The sequence below is a fragment of the Fukomys damarensis genome, unplaced genomic scaffold (genome assembly GCF_012274545.1).
Source record: "Fukomys damarensis isolate Sample0158 unplaced genomic scaffold, DMR_v1.0_HiC HiC_scaffold_38, whole genome shotgun sequence".
Taxonomy (NCBI): Eukaryota; Metazoa; Chordata; class Mammalia; order Rodentia; family Bathyergidae; genus Fukomys; species Fukomys damarensis.
This window is the reverse complement of record NW_022900950.1, coordinates 70,178,596-70,195,352: the sequence shown is the minus strand read 5'-3', so window position 1 is coordinate 70,195,352 and position 16,757 is coordinate 70,178,596. Positions and strand designations below refer to the sequence as shown.

At 36.9% G+C, this 16,757-nt stretch overlaps 1 protein-coding gene across 2 annotated transcripts in view; it reads right to left on the bottom strand.

Moving 5' to 3' along the window:
- Positions 1-16,757, bottom strand: part of Gab1 (GRB2 associated binding protein 1) — a 123,011-nt gene that overhangs the window by 9,198 nt on the left and 97,056 nt on the right. The window contains exons 7-9 of one of the 2 annotated variants that reach the window (XM_033759883.1): positions 5,115-5,204; positions 3,128-3,221; positions 2,175-2,298 (exon numbers count right to left, since the gene is read on the bottom strand). In XM_033759883.1, the coding sequence (XP_033615774.1) occupies positions 2,175-2,298; positions 3,128-3,221; positions 5,115-5,204 (308 nt within the window). The remainder of the gene's footprint in view (positions 1-2,174; positions 2,299-3,127; positions 3,222-5,114; positions 5,205-16,757) is intronic. The other variant, XM_033759884.1, reaches the window with a different exon arrangement.

Genomic DNA, 16,757 nt, shown 5'->3' with positions numbered 1-16,757 from the left:
AAAAAAAAAAAAAAAAAAAAAAAAAAGAAAATTTCTCAGAATTGCTAGCTGAATTTTATGTTTAATTCCTCCTAGAACTGTAATTTTTTTACTGTTAAATTGATATGTCTACAAGGACGTTCTTTGCTCTTGATCTAATCTCAGCAGGAAACATCCTGTTCTGGCCTTTTACCCAGTATTTCCCCAGGTTTTTTAGAGAAGCATTACGATATTAGGAGTTACTGTAAGTACTCTGGGTTAAATAACAAAAGAGTGGTGCTAGGTTTTTCTACAATTCTTTAAAAATGCATAAAATCGTTTTAGGATATTTGTGTTGCTGGTGCTGTCATAATATTTATGTCTGCGACGATGGTGACCCATCACTCAAATTTCAGGTGTCACAACGGGGTCCTCTTGAGGAATGCATGACTTGATCTTTATATGAATGTGTTGTGGTTTGTATCTAGATTTCCCCCCGAAACTTCACGTGCCAAGGGTGGGGCTTTCTGGAGGTGACTGGATCATGCGGTGTGATACTCATCACTGAACTAGTCCACTGGTAAGTTTACAGCTAACTGTGGTGTCGAAGGCAAGGCCTGGATGTAGGTCGGGGGGCGTGGCCTGGAAAACTGCGTCTGCCTCCTTCCTCCCTTCATCTGTCTTCCTCTCTCCACCAGGCCCTAAGCTCTTTCTCCTCTGCAATGTACCCCTGCCACATCACCCTGCCTTGAAGCCAGCTGACTACGGACTGAATCCTACACAAAACTGTGAGCCAAGAAAAATCTCTCTTCCTTTAACTTGTGAGCATCAAGAATTTTGTCCCAGCAACGAGAAAGTAACTATGGTAAGACAGAATGTTGCACAGTATACTGCCGACCTCATGATCACTGGTCTAGGAAATGCACTGAGCCTCAAAACTTCAATTTAGAGAATTTAGTCTTTATTTGGTCTGATCCTGACTCAACTTCTCTAGGACTATGTCTTCTCTTGTTTCACCTATGCAGCCACACATGAGATCCTGTGAAATTACATATATTTCATCAATACCTTAGATTTGGTAAACATTGCTGTAATGATCACATTCTTATTTCCTTCCTGCCCCAGCCTTGCAGACTGCTGGAATTATAGGCCTGGATTGGCTTCATAGACTTTTGCATGTGAAAGAAATACAAGTAAATTCTTTTTGTAAGTCATGGTTACTTATTTTGTTTTTCAGAAGCAAACTTAATCTTAACCGATACTCTTATCAAGCATTAAACAAGCACTGACCAAGCATTCAATCTGATTTAAAGAAAAGCAAAAGCAAAAGCTTTAAAAATTAAGATTAGTTTGTGTTCTTGAATATATGAAGTATTTTCTGCCAAACTCCTGATTCCTAGGGAATAAAATGCTTGTTACCATCAGAGAGGTCTCATGCCTTGTGGTAATATAACTAACCTGAAACAAACTGTTTATTACATTTCCTCTTTTAAACCTAAGGGTATATTACTGAAAGATTATCAAAGACCTTCTACATAAGAAAATAGCCCAGAAAGTACAATGTAAAATTTTTCCAGTATATTTTCTTAAAGAGTATAAAAAATCAAGTACACCTTCAAAAAAAAAGAGAGATGGAAAACTGCTGTGCTTTGGATCTAAACCTTCCCCCAAAGCCCACGCATTACAATCTTGGTCCTCGGGAGGGCACTGTTGGGAAGCAATAGCATCTTCAGATGGGAGGCCTTTGGGACATTGGTGGCGTCTCCTAGAAGAGGACTGTGGAACACTGGTCCCCTTCCTCACTTTCTGCTGCTTCCTAGCCATGAGGTCAGTAGTGGCTGTAGCCTACCACTCGCTCCTGCCACAGGCCCAAAATGATAGCGCCGACCACTCATGGATTGGAACCGCCAAGCGAGCCCAAAGAAATTCTTCCCAGTTACAAGTTATCTCAGGCTTTAGTATAACCATGGAGAGCTGACCAACACAAAAACTTACATTTTCAACAAATTTCTACTTATATTACACATTGGCCATTGACTGGTGTTAGACTGTGATACTCCTTTTTGAAATGCAAAAAGTATTGTTAAAAACATTGTCTCTCTGTTTTTCCTTGAGTTTGGGGAGAAAAATATGAGGATAAAATATAGAGGATAGAAAAAAAATACTTTGAAAGGACTTTTCAGGAAGGGAGAGATTAGGATCAAATCTTTACATACGGGATCTTCACTGGACAGGTTGGGGTTCATGGGAACATAATTCTCTTCGCTGTCGTGTGAGTCACTGCTTGATGTTGTGCTGTGCACTGAATCCGGCCGGGGGGAAATGGGAAACCTAGAGGAGCTAATCACAGAAATTATCACTGTAAACATGAACCCTGATAAGAGCCCTAAATGCATTCTCAAAATAAAAATGAGTAGTAGTGTGTATCTTTCTGGGAGATTCATTTATGTTTGTTTGTTATACACACTTATTCTAACAATGTTCTGAACACACATAAATACACACAAGTAATACAAATAGCTTATTATAAAAGCACTCTTTGGACATCAAATTGTATTCTGTGATGCAAACAAAAATAAGTATTTTCAGTGATTCGTGGTAAGTAGATATCCATAAGAAGAACTTTAAAATTCCTATTTTTCAAAAACTACCTATATGTATACCTATAAAACAAGCACACATTCAATACAAGTTTGTAGCTTAATAAATTATTCTCACTTCCTTATATGCATTTAAACGAATCTCAACTGAATAAGCCCTAAAGGAAACTGCTATGTTTTTCAGATTAGTAGTTGTCAGAAATTCTGTGTCATGAACCCTTCAAAATTATTGAGATTCTCAAGATACTTTATATAAATTATTCTATTAACATTATATTACAAATACAAATAGAAATATTTTTTAAATACAAAAGTGCAAAAATGTACATTCTATTAATCATTACATGATTATTATCACATATCAGGATCTGGAAAACTCTACTGTATAGAGCGAATGGAAAAGTCAACTTAACTTCTTAGTATCTTAATGAATAGTTTTGAATTTGTGCAACATCAAAAGGTGCTCCACAAACTAGCCTCGAGAATCACTGTTTTAGCTATTTTTTGTGACAATAATTTTAGATAGTTATGTTATTCAAACATGTTTGTATTTTAAACAAAGTACTCACTCTCGAGCAAAACTCCTAGTGATGGGAGATCTAACTGGAGCTTGTAATTCTTCCCATTCTGGCAAAGGTTTTATTTCTAAAGGCGCTGGCTTGGCTGAAAAGAAAAAGGAGATTTTAGTGTACAGAACTTTGGAAAACAAACAAGATCCTCTACATCTCAGTTTATACCTGACAGATCTCACATAAGCCAGTTTCACACATGAAATAAGGTCCAAAGGTGTTACTTGGTCTACCCAAGTTCACACAGTTAAACACTACATAGCAACAGCCAAACTAAATGCTTCGTGACAGTTTACTGCAAGTCCAAAGCTCTATTATAATATGTGGTTCTTAGGTAAACATTTTATGAATAAAATGAAAGAGAACAAGACTGATACGCAACTCCTTCATACTTGTTTGATTTGTATGCTTATTTCAATAACTCATTCTTTTACTAATTTCATCTTTAATATAGGTATTAATCATCTAGTGAAAACAGTCTTATTCTTCCATATCAAAGCATCAGTTAGACAAGTACAAATGCAAAATGATACACAGGAAGGATTTTTAAAACTTCCCTAAAACAAAATCTAAAATTCTGCTAAAACCACAAGAATTAATGATCAAATCTTTAAAAATAATTCACACTCACTGTGGAAACAAATAAAAGGGTAAATTATATCTTTATGCTTTAAGATATGGCTGTAATTACTTTAAATAATCGCCACAAATTTTAATTTAATTAAACTAACTTCTTTATCAAATTAAATAAAATTAAGTAATATTAATATTAGCTTTTTAAAAATAGTCTTTACTTATTTTTACTTATTTACTAGTAGTATTTACTTAGTATTTACTAGTATTTACTTATTTAATACTTATCTCATTATTGCAGTAGACAATTATTTTAATATGTACTACAGAGTTTTCTTAATGTCAAGGCTAAATGATTTTTCAGAAATGTATGGAGTGAGCAAGAAACCTAAAACAATAGTGTTTATTAATATTAACTATATTTTAGAAGGCTGTTTAAACATACAGAGTAAATATCTTAGTTATGTTTCATCCTCACACTTTATAAAGAAGTCATTTTTCCAGGTTTCTTTAGTCTTTCATATATGTGTAATTTTAATCAACCATGTTATAATTACCATCAAATTATAAAATAGGCAATAATTTCAAAGGACTATACAGATTTCACAGGGTCATGACTAAGTATTTTTATGGACTCAAATATGATGAAAGCTAAACTTATTAATGTTCAAGTTAAAAATTTTTCCTTGTCCATATACTTAAAAATAGATATATAGAGAATGTTGTATTATTTATTCTTAATGTTTCATTTTTTTTTAAGGTATTGAAAATTGAACCTAGGGTCTTAAGCAAGCCAGCCAAGCACTCCATCACTGAATTACACCCCCAACCCCTTTTTAAAATTTTCATTTGGAGACAGAGTCTTGGTAAATTGCCCAGCTGACCTCAAATTTGTGATCCTCCTGCCTCAGCCTCTCAAGGAGCTGAGATTACAGGTTTGCAACACTATAACTAATTAATATTTCACTTTTGTGACATGCAAAGGCTAATAGTTTAGCTCTCAGTTTCTAGGTAATAGCATAAGTAATACACAGAAATAATCCTTTATGATGCCTCAGGACAGAATACATATACATTATACATATATACACATAAAGACAAGAGACAACTGGAACTCACAAGCAGTTAACAGGCTTAGAGAAAACAATGTACTGTTGCCTGAAAAGTTCAGGGAAGACTGCAAAAGGACAAGACTGGATATTCCATTATCAAACATTTAACATGCTGTTGTTAATGGTATGACAACTGGACTCATCACGTATTATTGGAAATGCTGACTTTAGAGATAACATGCTGGGAAGCTTTATTTACAACAGTCGTAGTATGTAAGGCTCTTTTTTGTTTTTAAGAAAAAACATTCCACAGTAAATAAATTCCCAATGTCCCATAGAGCATGCGGTGCTGAAGTACATACCCTTTCTCCGTGTAGGAAAGTCACCTACGGTTTGTGAGTCAGTTCGCTCTAAACCATGGGGTTTGGGTCTTAAAATTTTGGGACTCTGACCTAATTGGTAAAAAGAAGACTCTCTTAATATGTTATTTTTAAATTGGAAAATGGGTTCTGTAAAAAGAAAAAAAAAATCAACAGAGTCCTGTGTAGTAATGTCACATTTCAAAAGCATAAAACAAAAAATTATAGAAAATATTTCAGTCTTCTGCACACCATTCACACTCAGCAGGAGGGAAAGGAACAGGCTGCATGCAACAATGTAATAAGTGAAGGGCAGAAAGGGTTCTCCCTTTAGTGGGATGAGGAGCCTGGTTAGTTATCTTTCCTTGAGGAGAGGAAGAGCATGTGTCTTGTTAGTTTTTCTTTCTTTTTTTTTTTTTTTTAAATTGAGTTTATTGGTACATTTTAGGGATACAGTACAGTTACATTCATTGTTGGGATCTTGTACCTTTACATGACAGGTCTTGGTTCTCTTTTCCCCCTTGTCCCTGCCCTCCCTTCACCCACTCCTGCCCTCCCCATTTATAAACACTTCATTTCCATTTTTTTATTTTCTCATATTTTTTCTTTTCCCTTATTACTTTCCCTACCCTTCCCATTTTCCCTACACTTTTAGCCCTTTTCTTCCTATTTCACATTGTCAATTATCTCATTAGGATCTTATGTACTATCAAGTTTTTCACTCCAGAGAAACTATTCGGTATTTACACATGTGTGACTTATGTATTTCACTTAGGAGTATTATCCTCAATATCTATCCATTTTCCTATGAATGAGTCTAATTTCTCATTCTTTATGGCTGAGTAGTATTCCATTTTATAGAAAAAACACATCTTCTTTATCCAGTCTCCAACTGATGGGCAAATGGGCTGCTTCCAAGTTTTAGCTATTACAAACTGTGCCGCTATAAACATAGGTGTGCATATATCACTGTGATATTATTCTTTTAATTATTTTGAAAGGTACCCAGCAGAGGGATGGCTGGGTCAAATGGAACCTCTAGTCCCAGCTCTTTGAGGTATCTCCGTATTGATTTCCATAGTGGTTGCACCAGTCTGCACTCCCACCAACAATGCAGAAGGGTTCCTTTCTCCCCACAACCCCGCCAACATTTGTTATTGGTTGATTTCTTGATAGCAGCCATTCTTTGTGGGGCGAGGTTGAATCTCAGTGTTGTTTTCATCTGCATCTCTAGAATGACCGGTGATGTGGAACATTTTTTCATATATTTACTTGCTGCTTTTACTTCATTGTCTGAGAAGTGTCTGTTCATTTCTGAGGCCCATTTTTGAATTGGGTCTTTATATTGGGGGGGGGGCTGATTGTTTTGAGTTCTTTATATATTCTAGATAATAGTCCTTTGTCTGAGGAGCAGCTGGTAAAAATTTTTTCCCACATTGTAGGTTGTCTCTTAGTTCTGCTGATGGTTTATTCTGCAGTACAGAAGCTTTTGAATAAGATGAGATCCCAGTTGTTGATTCTTTCTGCCAGTTCCCATGCTACTGAGGCTTTGTTCATGAAGTCTTTTCCTATGCCAGTGTCTTCAAGAGTTCTACCTAACTTATCTTCCAGCAAGTTTAGTGTTTCTGTTTTAATACTTAGATCTTTAATCCACTTGGATTTTAATTTAGTGCATGGTAAAAGATAAGGGTCCTTGTTAGGTTTTCTTCTAACGTGTTTAGCAAAATTATAAAATTGCTCTGTCCAAGATCAACTACATATTTCTCTGGAGTCTGCTTTCTTGTGAGAAAGCATGAATGCCTGCTTCCCTGTATTTCTTTTCTAATTTGGTACAGTTGCTTTTAAAACAGACATCTGACTATTCCTGTTCCTCCTGATCAAGGCTGTCGTGAAGAAACAGATGGCCACTATAATATCTGCCAATATAAGACCAAAACCAAGACCAACACTGATTTGTTTCTCCTGGATATTCAGTGGTTTCATCTGCAAGAATTACGTATTTATATTGTTACTAGTGACTGTCTAACCTTCAGTTTAAGGACTTAAGAATATAAACTCAGCTACCATCATTTTTTTGTCATTTAATCCTCGCCACTTACAAGAACTGCTGAAAACTCATGGAAAATACTGGGTTGATACCCAGCTGTTGTTCTCAAACCTTTTCCCATTAGAAAGGGAGATGTGAGAGCAATGGTACTACTTGAATTAGTTATTTGAGCTTCCCTATTCTCAAAGGATCCAAATTTGCTTTTTTTTTTGGAATTTACAAAGTGGAGTTGGCATCTACCAGGTGGCAAAATTAGAATTTTCTGGCTAAAGGCTGATCCCTAGCATCTTACTTACTGAAATCTAAAAGTTTCTTAAAATGTAATTTTCTAGTTTCTAAAAACAAATGAAAATATTCTAATCTTCCAATTTTTTAAGTTAGAAAATTTAACACTGAATTTACTCAGAAATGTGGCAGCCTTCATTTAAAATGTAAGTACTCAAATTCAGGGCAAAATCTATTCCCCAAACCCCAGTGCTGCCAGGACCCACAACGACTGGACACTTTTCATTAAAACAAAAGGAGACGTTAGCTTTTAAACTCTTCAACTCCCCCAAATAGCATATTTCCTTAAAAAAAAAAAAGCAAAAGCAAGGGGTATATTTTCTTAACGGGGAAAATTCATTTATTTTAGCACCAAAAGGCCCCTAGAAGATCAAATCCAGCTTCTTTATTTTATGGATGAAATATTGCAGCTTGCTCTCGGGTCCTAACAGTCCCCGGCAGGATTAAGGTTTCCTCTGGGCTCCCACATGCTGGGGTGGTATTCCCGAACCACAGATCTCAATGCCTTTTGAGATACAGGGAATCTCAGGAAAGCATCTCAGGTTCAGTTCTGAACAACTCAGTTTAGCCTGAGATCTCAGAGCACTGCATATGATAGTCACAAACTAACTCAGTCATAGAAAAGAAGAAAAGTGCTTCCTGCTACCCTTCTGTGTATGGCTCTTACCCTGCACACATGGATGTACCCCAGGACACTGCATCAGACAGCTGGCACAGGAAGCTTCAGTGTTTAGTAATAACAAGATGCTTTTAGAATTACTTTGGTTTTATTGGTGTTCATTCAGGGAGGTGTACTTCCCTCACCTCTTTTTCAGAAAGATTCGTTTTCTTTAGTTCTTTAGCTTCCTTCTGATTTTTTTTTTCACTGTTTATCTTCTGAAGTGACTATATTTGTATAGCGTCTTATCTGTGGTTGTGGTTAAATAATTAAGTTGAATGGCTGCTATATCTATCTAGCTGTAGTTTCTTGGTGGCCCCCTCTCTTTTTTGGCTGTCCAATGCAGGACATTGGACTGAGTGAGCTACTACCTCTTTTTATTTTGAAACAAGGTTTCACTAAGTCACTACATTGCTCAGGCTGAGATTGAACTTGACATCCTCCTGCCTCAGCCTTTAAGGCTCCTGGGATTACAGACATGTCCCACCAGACCTGGTCTCACATTTTCTTTAATTTTACATTTCAACTGGCTGGTGGGTCACCTCCAATTGTCTTCCCAATTCTTTACTCGGAAACTCATCATCCTGCCTTCAAATCAATGCCACATTTCTACCTCCAACAGCATTAGCAATGGTACCATTTTCTGAGCCTTCAGACATAAAACCTCAGGGATACATTTTAAGAGCCATCTCCTCTGACCACTTTCATTTGGTTTTAAAACGCTAATGATCTGTCAAAGTGGCAGTGACAAGAACTTTTAAAACGAGAAGCTCTAAAAGGGAACAAGCAGGTAATTGAGGTCAAGATGAGAGTTAGTCAAGCCTGTATGAATACTGGCCTGCTGGCTGGTGTCCAGGCTTACCAAAAAATAACAAGGAGACTCTTTGAAAACCTGTGCTTACAGAAAGAAAAACAAGGCAAGAACAAACCTACTCTTTGTGACGAAAGAAGAGAAAGCAATCTCAAGAGATAAAAAACAGAAACTCTATGCCTATCTTGCGTTAGTCTTCTCCAGCTAGGAGAATGATCTTCAGACTGAAAAGGACAGAGAAGAAACGGCAAGAAGCACTAATGGCCCTGTTATGTGAGAAGTATATAATGTGGTACCCAGATGCTCTCAAGCACTATTCAATGAACTGCACTCCGAGACACCAAATGAATTTATAAACAACACAGAATTCACACCAATCATTTGGGGAAATCATGGGGAATGTGGAAGGCGCCACTAAAATAAGATACAGATGCTCTTTAAAAATCACGTTCTCCTGAATTGTGCTCTGCTGTGCCTAGATCATTCTCTTCTCTATTTCTCATGTACAACTTTAATATTTCAGTCCTTCTGAAACTCTTATCAATGTCTATCACTGCTGTATTAATAAATGCCTTCCATTTCTCAAATTACAACAAAGATAAGAATGTACAAAGTGTGACTGTGAGAATGTGCTCAATTAGATTGACTGATTTTCAAAGACATCACACGAAACAAGGACAAAGAAGGCAAAAGCAGATTCATGAAATCAATGGGTTTTGACTTGAGTTTCATTTCATCTCCTCTATCCTTTCTCCAGGACACTAAAAAAGGTGCTCCCTTTTCAGAATATTCCTTGGTTTCCTTAATAAAAAAAATGATATATTAAGTAGGATTTTTTAAAAACACATTTATTTATAAAACTTACATGTTTTCTGCTCCATGATCAAAGCTTATGATTGATGTTTTGTGCAAAAGCCATAATATAGGAATATTGCATTGAATTGTCCTGTGTCACTGAGGTATTTTGCTAGTTTATTTCACTATACCACTTCTAACTCAATTTGGCATTTATACTGCAGATAGAAATGAATGTCATACCCAAAGCCAGGAACATGGGATGTTGTAGTCCCAGCACTTGGGAGGTTGAGGCAGGAGGATGCCTACATGTTCAAGACCAGCCTGGGCTACATAGTGCACTCAAGGCCAGCCTGAACTACATAGTGAGATCTTTTCTCAAACACACAGACACACGCGTGCACACACACACACACACGGTTACACCCAAACAGCAGCACCCCTCCATATTACTTATGAGAGAACAGAAGAAGTCCAATACAAAAGGTGACACACTTCTCAGCCCTATCTCCTCCTTTACTGCCTGTGTATTCGTAATCTGAGTGTTTTTCAGGCTGTAGAAGAAAACTGAAAATAGGTAGCAAGAAATATCACTAAAGCAAACATAAAAATGAGGTAGGTTTGATGAGCTAGGTATGTAACACGGTGATCTCACAACTGAGAGTAAACAGTGATTCATGTGAGCCTCAATCAACCTTTATATCTAACCCACTCAACTTTCTCTACACTAGGCTTGAACGAACAATGCAGCATAATTTGGCGAACAGCACTGACTAGGGGTGAAATTTCTAATTGTGCTTTACTGTCAACCCCTGGGCCATGTGAGCTGCTCCCTAATTTAGAGTTCATCCTTATACATTAATCTCTGTCCAGCTCTTCCCCCCAAACTTCTGACCTTGATCTTTAATAGGCTATCCACGTGGATGCTCTTCAGGTATTCAAATGACACGTTCAAAATTCAATCCTTCTTTGACCCACCATAAGCCCTCTTTGTTTCTTATATGACCAGTTGCTGCAGTGGGTTCTTAGGATTTATTTCAGATTTGCTTTCTCTCTTACAGCCCTATATTAATTTTATTTTGTAAGAAAACATAATTGTTTATTTGCACTAAAAAAGAATCTCTTCAGGGAAGTGAATGCATCTTTCTTTAAACTTAGTATTTTTATTACCTGACATCATAGCTCCTATACTGTATACAGACTGGTTCAAATCAGTCTAGTTTTAATTGGTTAAAATATTAAAAGTTTAAGGAAAAAAAAGCCTTCATATCCTTTAAATCACAGCTTTAGACAAGTATTCTTAAACAACATTTAATTTAAAAAAAAAAAAAAAGCTTGTATTTCACATTTTGAAACAACCAAGAAAAAACTTCAAATGTGTGACTTATAGTGTAAGTTAAAATTAGATTTGGATTTGCCAAATGTCCATCCTGCAAATTAAGAATATTTTAATAACTGAAGTTTTTCTTTTATCACATTTCTCTAATGGTTGAAGGCATATGGGATACAGAGTATTTCTATTCATTAGTAAAGTTTTATTAAACACGTTAACACATTTTATAATAAAGGGTCAAGAAGCATAAAAGTGAAGTGGTCCCTACTGATCAGGAAGAATAAATTAATTTGCACTATGACATTATAATCATTTGTAAAACAACACAGGTATTTATTTGGTAGTAATTCTGCCTGCCCTGTGAACTTGAATTCTTTATATATCACAGATTTTTTCAATTAAGGATTCTCATTTAGAAATTATCTAAATTTACATTTTAAAATATAGAAATTAATGTCAAAAAAGTTAACTGATTTTTTTACTCTGACATTCAGTGGGTGGGAGGTGTTATAAATGGTGTTAAAAGAAAGAAATTCTAGCTTTTTGGAGTAATAACAGTTTTCTACCATATTGCTCAGTAACCTCATAATTATAGCCTATTTTAATAACATAAAAAAATCAAACTTTGTTATCTAGAAAACATTGGCTACTTAGAAGCAAAAGTACTCACAGAGCAATCCATAAGCCTCCTAGCTTTGCTCTCATACCTTTTGGGTTCTCAGGCAAGAGAGCAATTTTGCTCTTCAAACTTTCTAAAACCCATCAGAAGCAATGTGACAACTGTTTTATTTCAAAGAACTGATTCCAAGTATGAGAAAGAAAACAGCTTTGCAAGTTATACAACTACTTTCTTCTTCAAAGGTAACCCGCAGGCTGGAGAAGCCACAGTGCAGGCCCGATCTGAGGAGCCCAATGTGGGGCACTCTTGGAATGAGTACGTCTGTGTGTGTGATGTCTGTCTGTATTTCTTTCCTGTTTCTTTCTACATAGGCACTTCATGTTTTCCTAAGTCACTGTAAGTCCCCCAAGTTGAGGGAGCCAGAAAAAGGAATTTTGTTATCTCCTTCCCAGCTGATCCTGTTCCAACCAAAGCTTCAAGAAGCCTGCATTTGGAAAACTAGGCAAGTACTTTCTAAGGGAAATTAGCAGAAGGCATGATTTTTATAACATTTTACGCTAGAGAGTACCATTATTTTTTCTATTGTTTTCCTAAACAAGAAAGAGCATTCCAGAGCCAACCTGATTATGTAACCTGCCTGCATAAAATCCTTTAATGGTGCACTCAGAATAAAGTCCAACCTCATTAGGATGGATTGTGACCCTTTGGGATCAGGCACCTGCAAGGCATTTGCCATTCCTTCCTTATCTCTCCCTTCCCATTCTCTTGAGCCACCTATCCACCCACCCACGACTGTGAGCCAGAATCATTACCCTCTGTTGCAAAAGGACCTTCAGAGGCAGTTTCCCTAACCAGGCATTCCTGCATCACTCTTCCCTCCTCTACGATCACTTAATTGCCACTGATGTGCTCACAGAGTGCTCAGGGGAGCTTCCCTTCCAGTGCCAAAAGCTTACCTCAACCGCAGCCCCTTCCCTGGTAATTATGATAATGGGTTTACTCTTCTGCCTCCTCTGTTAGATCATGTGCTTCTTGCGGGAAGCAACCTTTTCAGTGAGTCTGAAAACGTAACGCCTAGCAAAGGGTATGCCCTGTTAACTGGTAAGCCCTTAAATCTGCGATGAATGAATGTTAAGGAACTGCCTTTCTCTTGGAACTGGTGTTTAATACGATCAACCTCATATGTTTTTGTTAGTCCTTCTTAATTGCCCCCCAACCCTCTGCATGCTGGGGACTGAACCCAGAGCCATTATATTCCCAGCCCTTGTTTGTCCTTTAAAAGGAAAAGGGGAAAAACTAGGAGTTTTTCAAAAGTTGGTCATTTCAAATATGGCCAAGGCAGTCCACGAGGTTCCTGTTTCAACTAGGCAGACATAATCTTTTTTTAATAATCAAGACTACTTAGGAAGATCCCTACATATTAGTAAGGCTTTTTTATAAAAATGCACCCCTGAAACTTTTTTTTTTTGAGATAGGGTCTCACTGTGTAGTTCAGGCTGGCTGCATAGCCCAAGATGGCCTCGAACTCACTGGTGATCCTTCTGCCTCAGCCTCCTGAGTGCTGGCTAACCATTTTAATCCAAAGCTGGATTTTAGATACAAGCTTTAAGGCCTGTTTATCAAAATCTAGTTATATTTACTGGTATCATTCATTTATCCTCTAAACATTTATTAGTGTGTAGATGTGGTTTTTTAAAAAGCATGGCAATTTCTAATTGCATGCAGAAATGTCTGTGGGGTGGTCACTTGAAAAAATTGTTTAGATTAAATACATCATTATGCCTAAAAAAGATTCATCTAGAGAAGAAACTCCCTGTGATTGGTCTTCTGGGTGTTGGCAGGTTAAGGACTCATAACCAAACATACTTTAACCAAACTAGGGTTAAAACAAAACAAAACAACAACAACAAAAAACCACTGTAAGAAGCCTTGTACTGCTTTTAAAAAACCAGTATAAAAACTAACATTCATAAATACTACAGAAATGATGACTGGACAAAGCCAAAGAAAATGAAGCAAAAAGAGAGCATTTGGGGTTCCCATAGCTGCTATATTACATTAGAAAATGGGGTAGGGGTATAGGACTGAGATTAAGTTAGCAGTGAAATATGGTCAGTTATACAACACATATTGAGAGAGGCCACAACAGATATTTTATATAAATTTCCCAAATTTCACAAAATAACTTTTCCATTAGAAATATAATACTTGGAATTGAAGTAGTCAAAACCCTGTCCCGAATGCCCAGTGACTTATCTGCTTTGCAGATATGTCATACTACGCCTAAAATATCCCTCTATTATTATGTACAAAATCTGGTTCAAAACCATTTCAACAGTAATGGAAACAGAATGGTAAAAATACAACTATCACAAACCAGGTGGCAGGCAGAGGGTCCTTGCTAATACATAGGGTGTCCGCATTCAGAGCATCTATGTATTTCTGTACCTTCAGTTACTCAAAAGTATTTGAAAAACTCATCTGTACTGCACTCTACAGCAGCTGATGTCTAAACCTGGAGGTATAAACAAGACTAGAATGTCACATGTGTGCTGCAGACCCTTCCACGAATCTATTGGATGTTGAACTAGTTATGGGGGGCTCTGAAACGAATCAAGCCACATTTCACATGGGTTTTCTCGAGTGTTAGCTCATAAGAGATCTGAAATAACAGATCAGTCATCGTCTGATGTCACAGAACTTGCAATTAAAATATTCATCTAATGATAGGAATAATGAAAAGAACTTCATGACCAGATAAGACGTGTATCACACGTCATGTTTTTATGGATAAGCTTGGTTTTGAAGTGTGAATCTGGACTTTCATCTGTTTATTTCAACAGCTGTAACTTTCCAAAGTAAGTCGACAAATGTTGCCCTAAATATTTTCTCATACCTCCTCCTGTCCTATATATTAAATTAAAAGTACTTAAAAAAAAAAAAGCCAAAACTTTAGTTAACTCTTTATGGTTTTGCTAAAGTTGTTCGATTTTGCTGATAACTATATGGATATTTCCTTCTGGGTGCTCTTTCTCATTTCATTTTGTTTCTAAGCAAATATAACAAATAATCTGACCAATTAGCTCTATCAAGATGGTCTCTGAACAGTTCAGCTGATTTGCGTGAGAGTGTGTGTGTGTGTGGCACTGGGGATTAAACACAGAACTTTATTATGCTGGGACACACTCTACCACTGAAGTATTTCCTCAGCCCCTTTTCCCCACCAGTTACCTTAATTTTTACAGGAATGAACATAACCTCCAAGTGACCAAAAACCTACAGTGATCTATTCCACCATAAAGTCACTCCAGGTTGTTTTAATGAACTAGGACAATTAATCTCTCAGGTAGTAAAGTACTTAGAACTTTTACTGTACTGACATGGAAGTATAATTATCCATAATGTAGTATTTATGAGCTAGAGTAAATGAAAGATGCATAAAGTAATAGATAATAACATGGGACACATGAGCCATAGCAAACAGAAGCTTGTATCCTTCTCCAAACTGTGCCACCTCCACATTTATGTAGGACCTCAAGATATAAATCTGTTAAGTCTGGGGTTAAAAAATAGAGAAAATAATAGAGATTTCCTGCTAACACAAACTAATTACAGAAAAAATGAGGAAGGTGCATTCTTCAGTATTTCAGAGTTCATGGCACTTGTATCTCTATCCTCTGGTGACCTGTAAACTGATTATAAATTTGTACATTTCCAGATACACTATTACATAGCGTATGCTAAGAAAAAAGTGACTAATGATGTCTAAAATAGAGCTAGGGATAAATGAAGCCAAAGAGAAGCAAAAGCAAGCATTATAAAATAAGAAGCCTGTGCGCTCACACCCTTAACCATCCCTAGGGCAGCCCTGCTGTTGGGGAAGCCTGGGGGGCTGCGGCTGTGACCAGGACTCTTCTCATTTGGAGACGACCCAACCACAGTCTGCAGCCTGTCGTGCGGCATGGAGTGAAAAGACGAATTAGATCGATCAGTCTTTCAGCAATCTGAAGCTAAAGTGAATAAATACTGAACGGGTCAGCGATGAGAAGTTTGCAAGGAAGCTGCAAGGGTTTGAAAGAAGCCAAGAGGCTGAGTCCAGACCACAGAGGGGCTCTGAAGACCAAAGTGCTCAGCAAGCAAAACCCACTTAAGGTAGAGGATACAAAAATCAGAAAGAAACAGAAAAGACAGGAAGAAAGTCAAGAGAAAAAAGCAAAGACTTCCCGCAAGAAAAAAGCAGAGAAGAGAGACAGAGAGAGAGGGAAGAGAGAACAGGACGTGGGAACAGTCCCATAGAACTACCTCAGTTCCTGAGTATGCTCTTGTTTCAGCACAAGTACACCCTGACTTATTTAAAAACCAAACCAAACCCTTTTTCTTAAGAGAGTCTGAGTCCCAGTCTGTCTCTGAAGTCCTGCAACTCAGCAGTCGGAATTAGTATTAATGATCTAAGGCTGGACTAAATGAGAAATATATATGACTATTACATGTTCTTAACAAGCTGCGTATAGCACATGAGACTTCCAACGTGCTAAAATCCCTAGAGTGAGCCAGACCCTGCACCACGAACTTGCTCGGCTGTCAAGATTTAAGGCACAAAACAGCATGCTGCAATCCAGCAGGTTATGTTTAGATGACTTCCACCCAAACTTTAAAAACCTGACATTGCCCAATTTGTCTGAAAAGTCCTTTTTATAGAAAGTGCTTAACAAACCACACTCCTTTGCAATACAATGTTATACATGAAATCCACTATGACAGAACAGACTATAAGCGTTTATTCGTTCCCCAGCCAAGGCAAAATATTTTTTTAAAAAGTTGTTATTCAGGTAGGTGAAAAAAATTATATCAACATTCTCATTTTCTAAAAATGATTATACTCAGTACAATAATAATTCTCTATGTGCTTTGATAAAATATACTCTGGAGACAGGGTTACAAATTAGCAACTAAGGGCCACATCTACCAAGCAGAAGTATCATTTTGGGCCTGCGGTGTGTTTTTGTTGTTGTTGTTGTTTTAATAAATTAGTTGATAGAACTTTAAAAATCAAGCGATAATACATATAAAATCCTTTATGTATTTCTTGCTTGTCAGG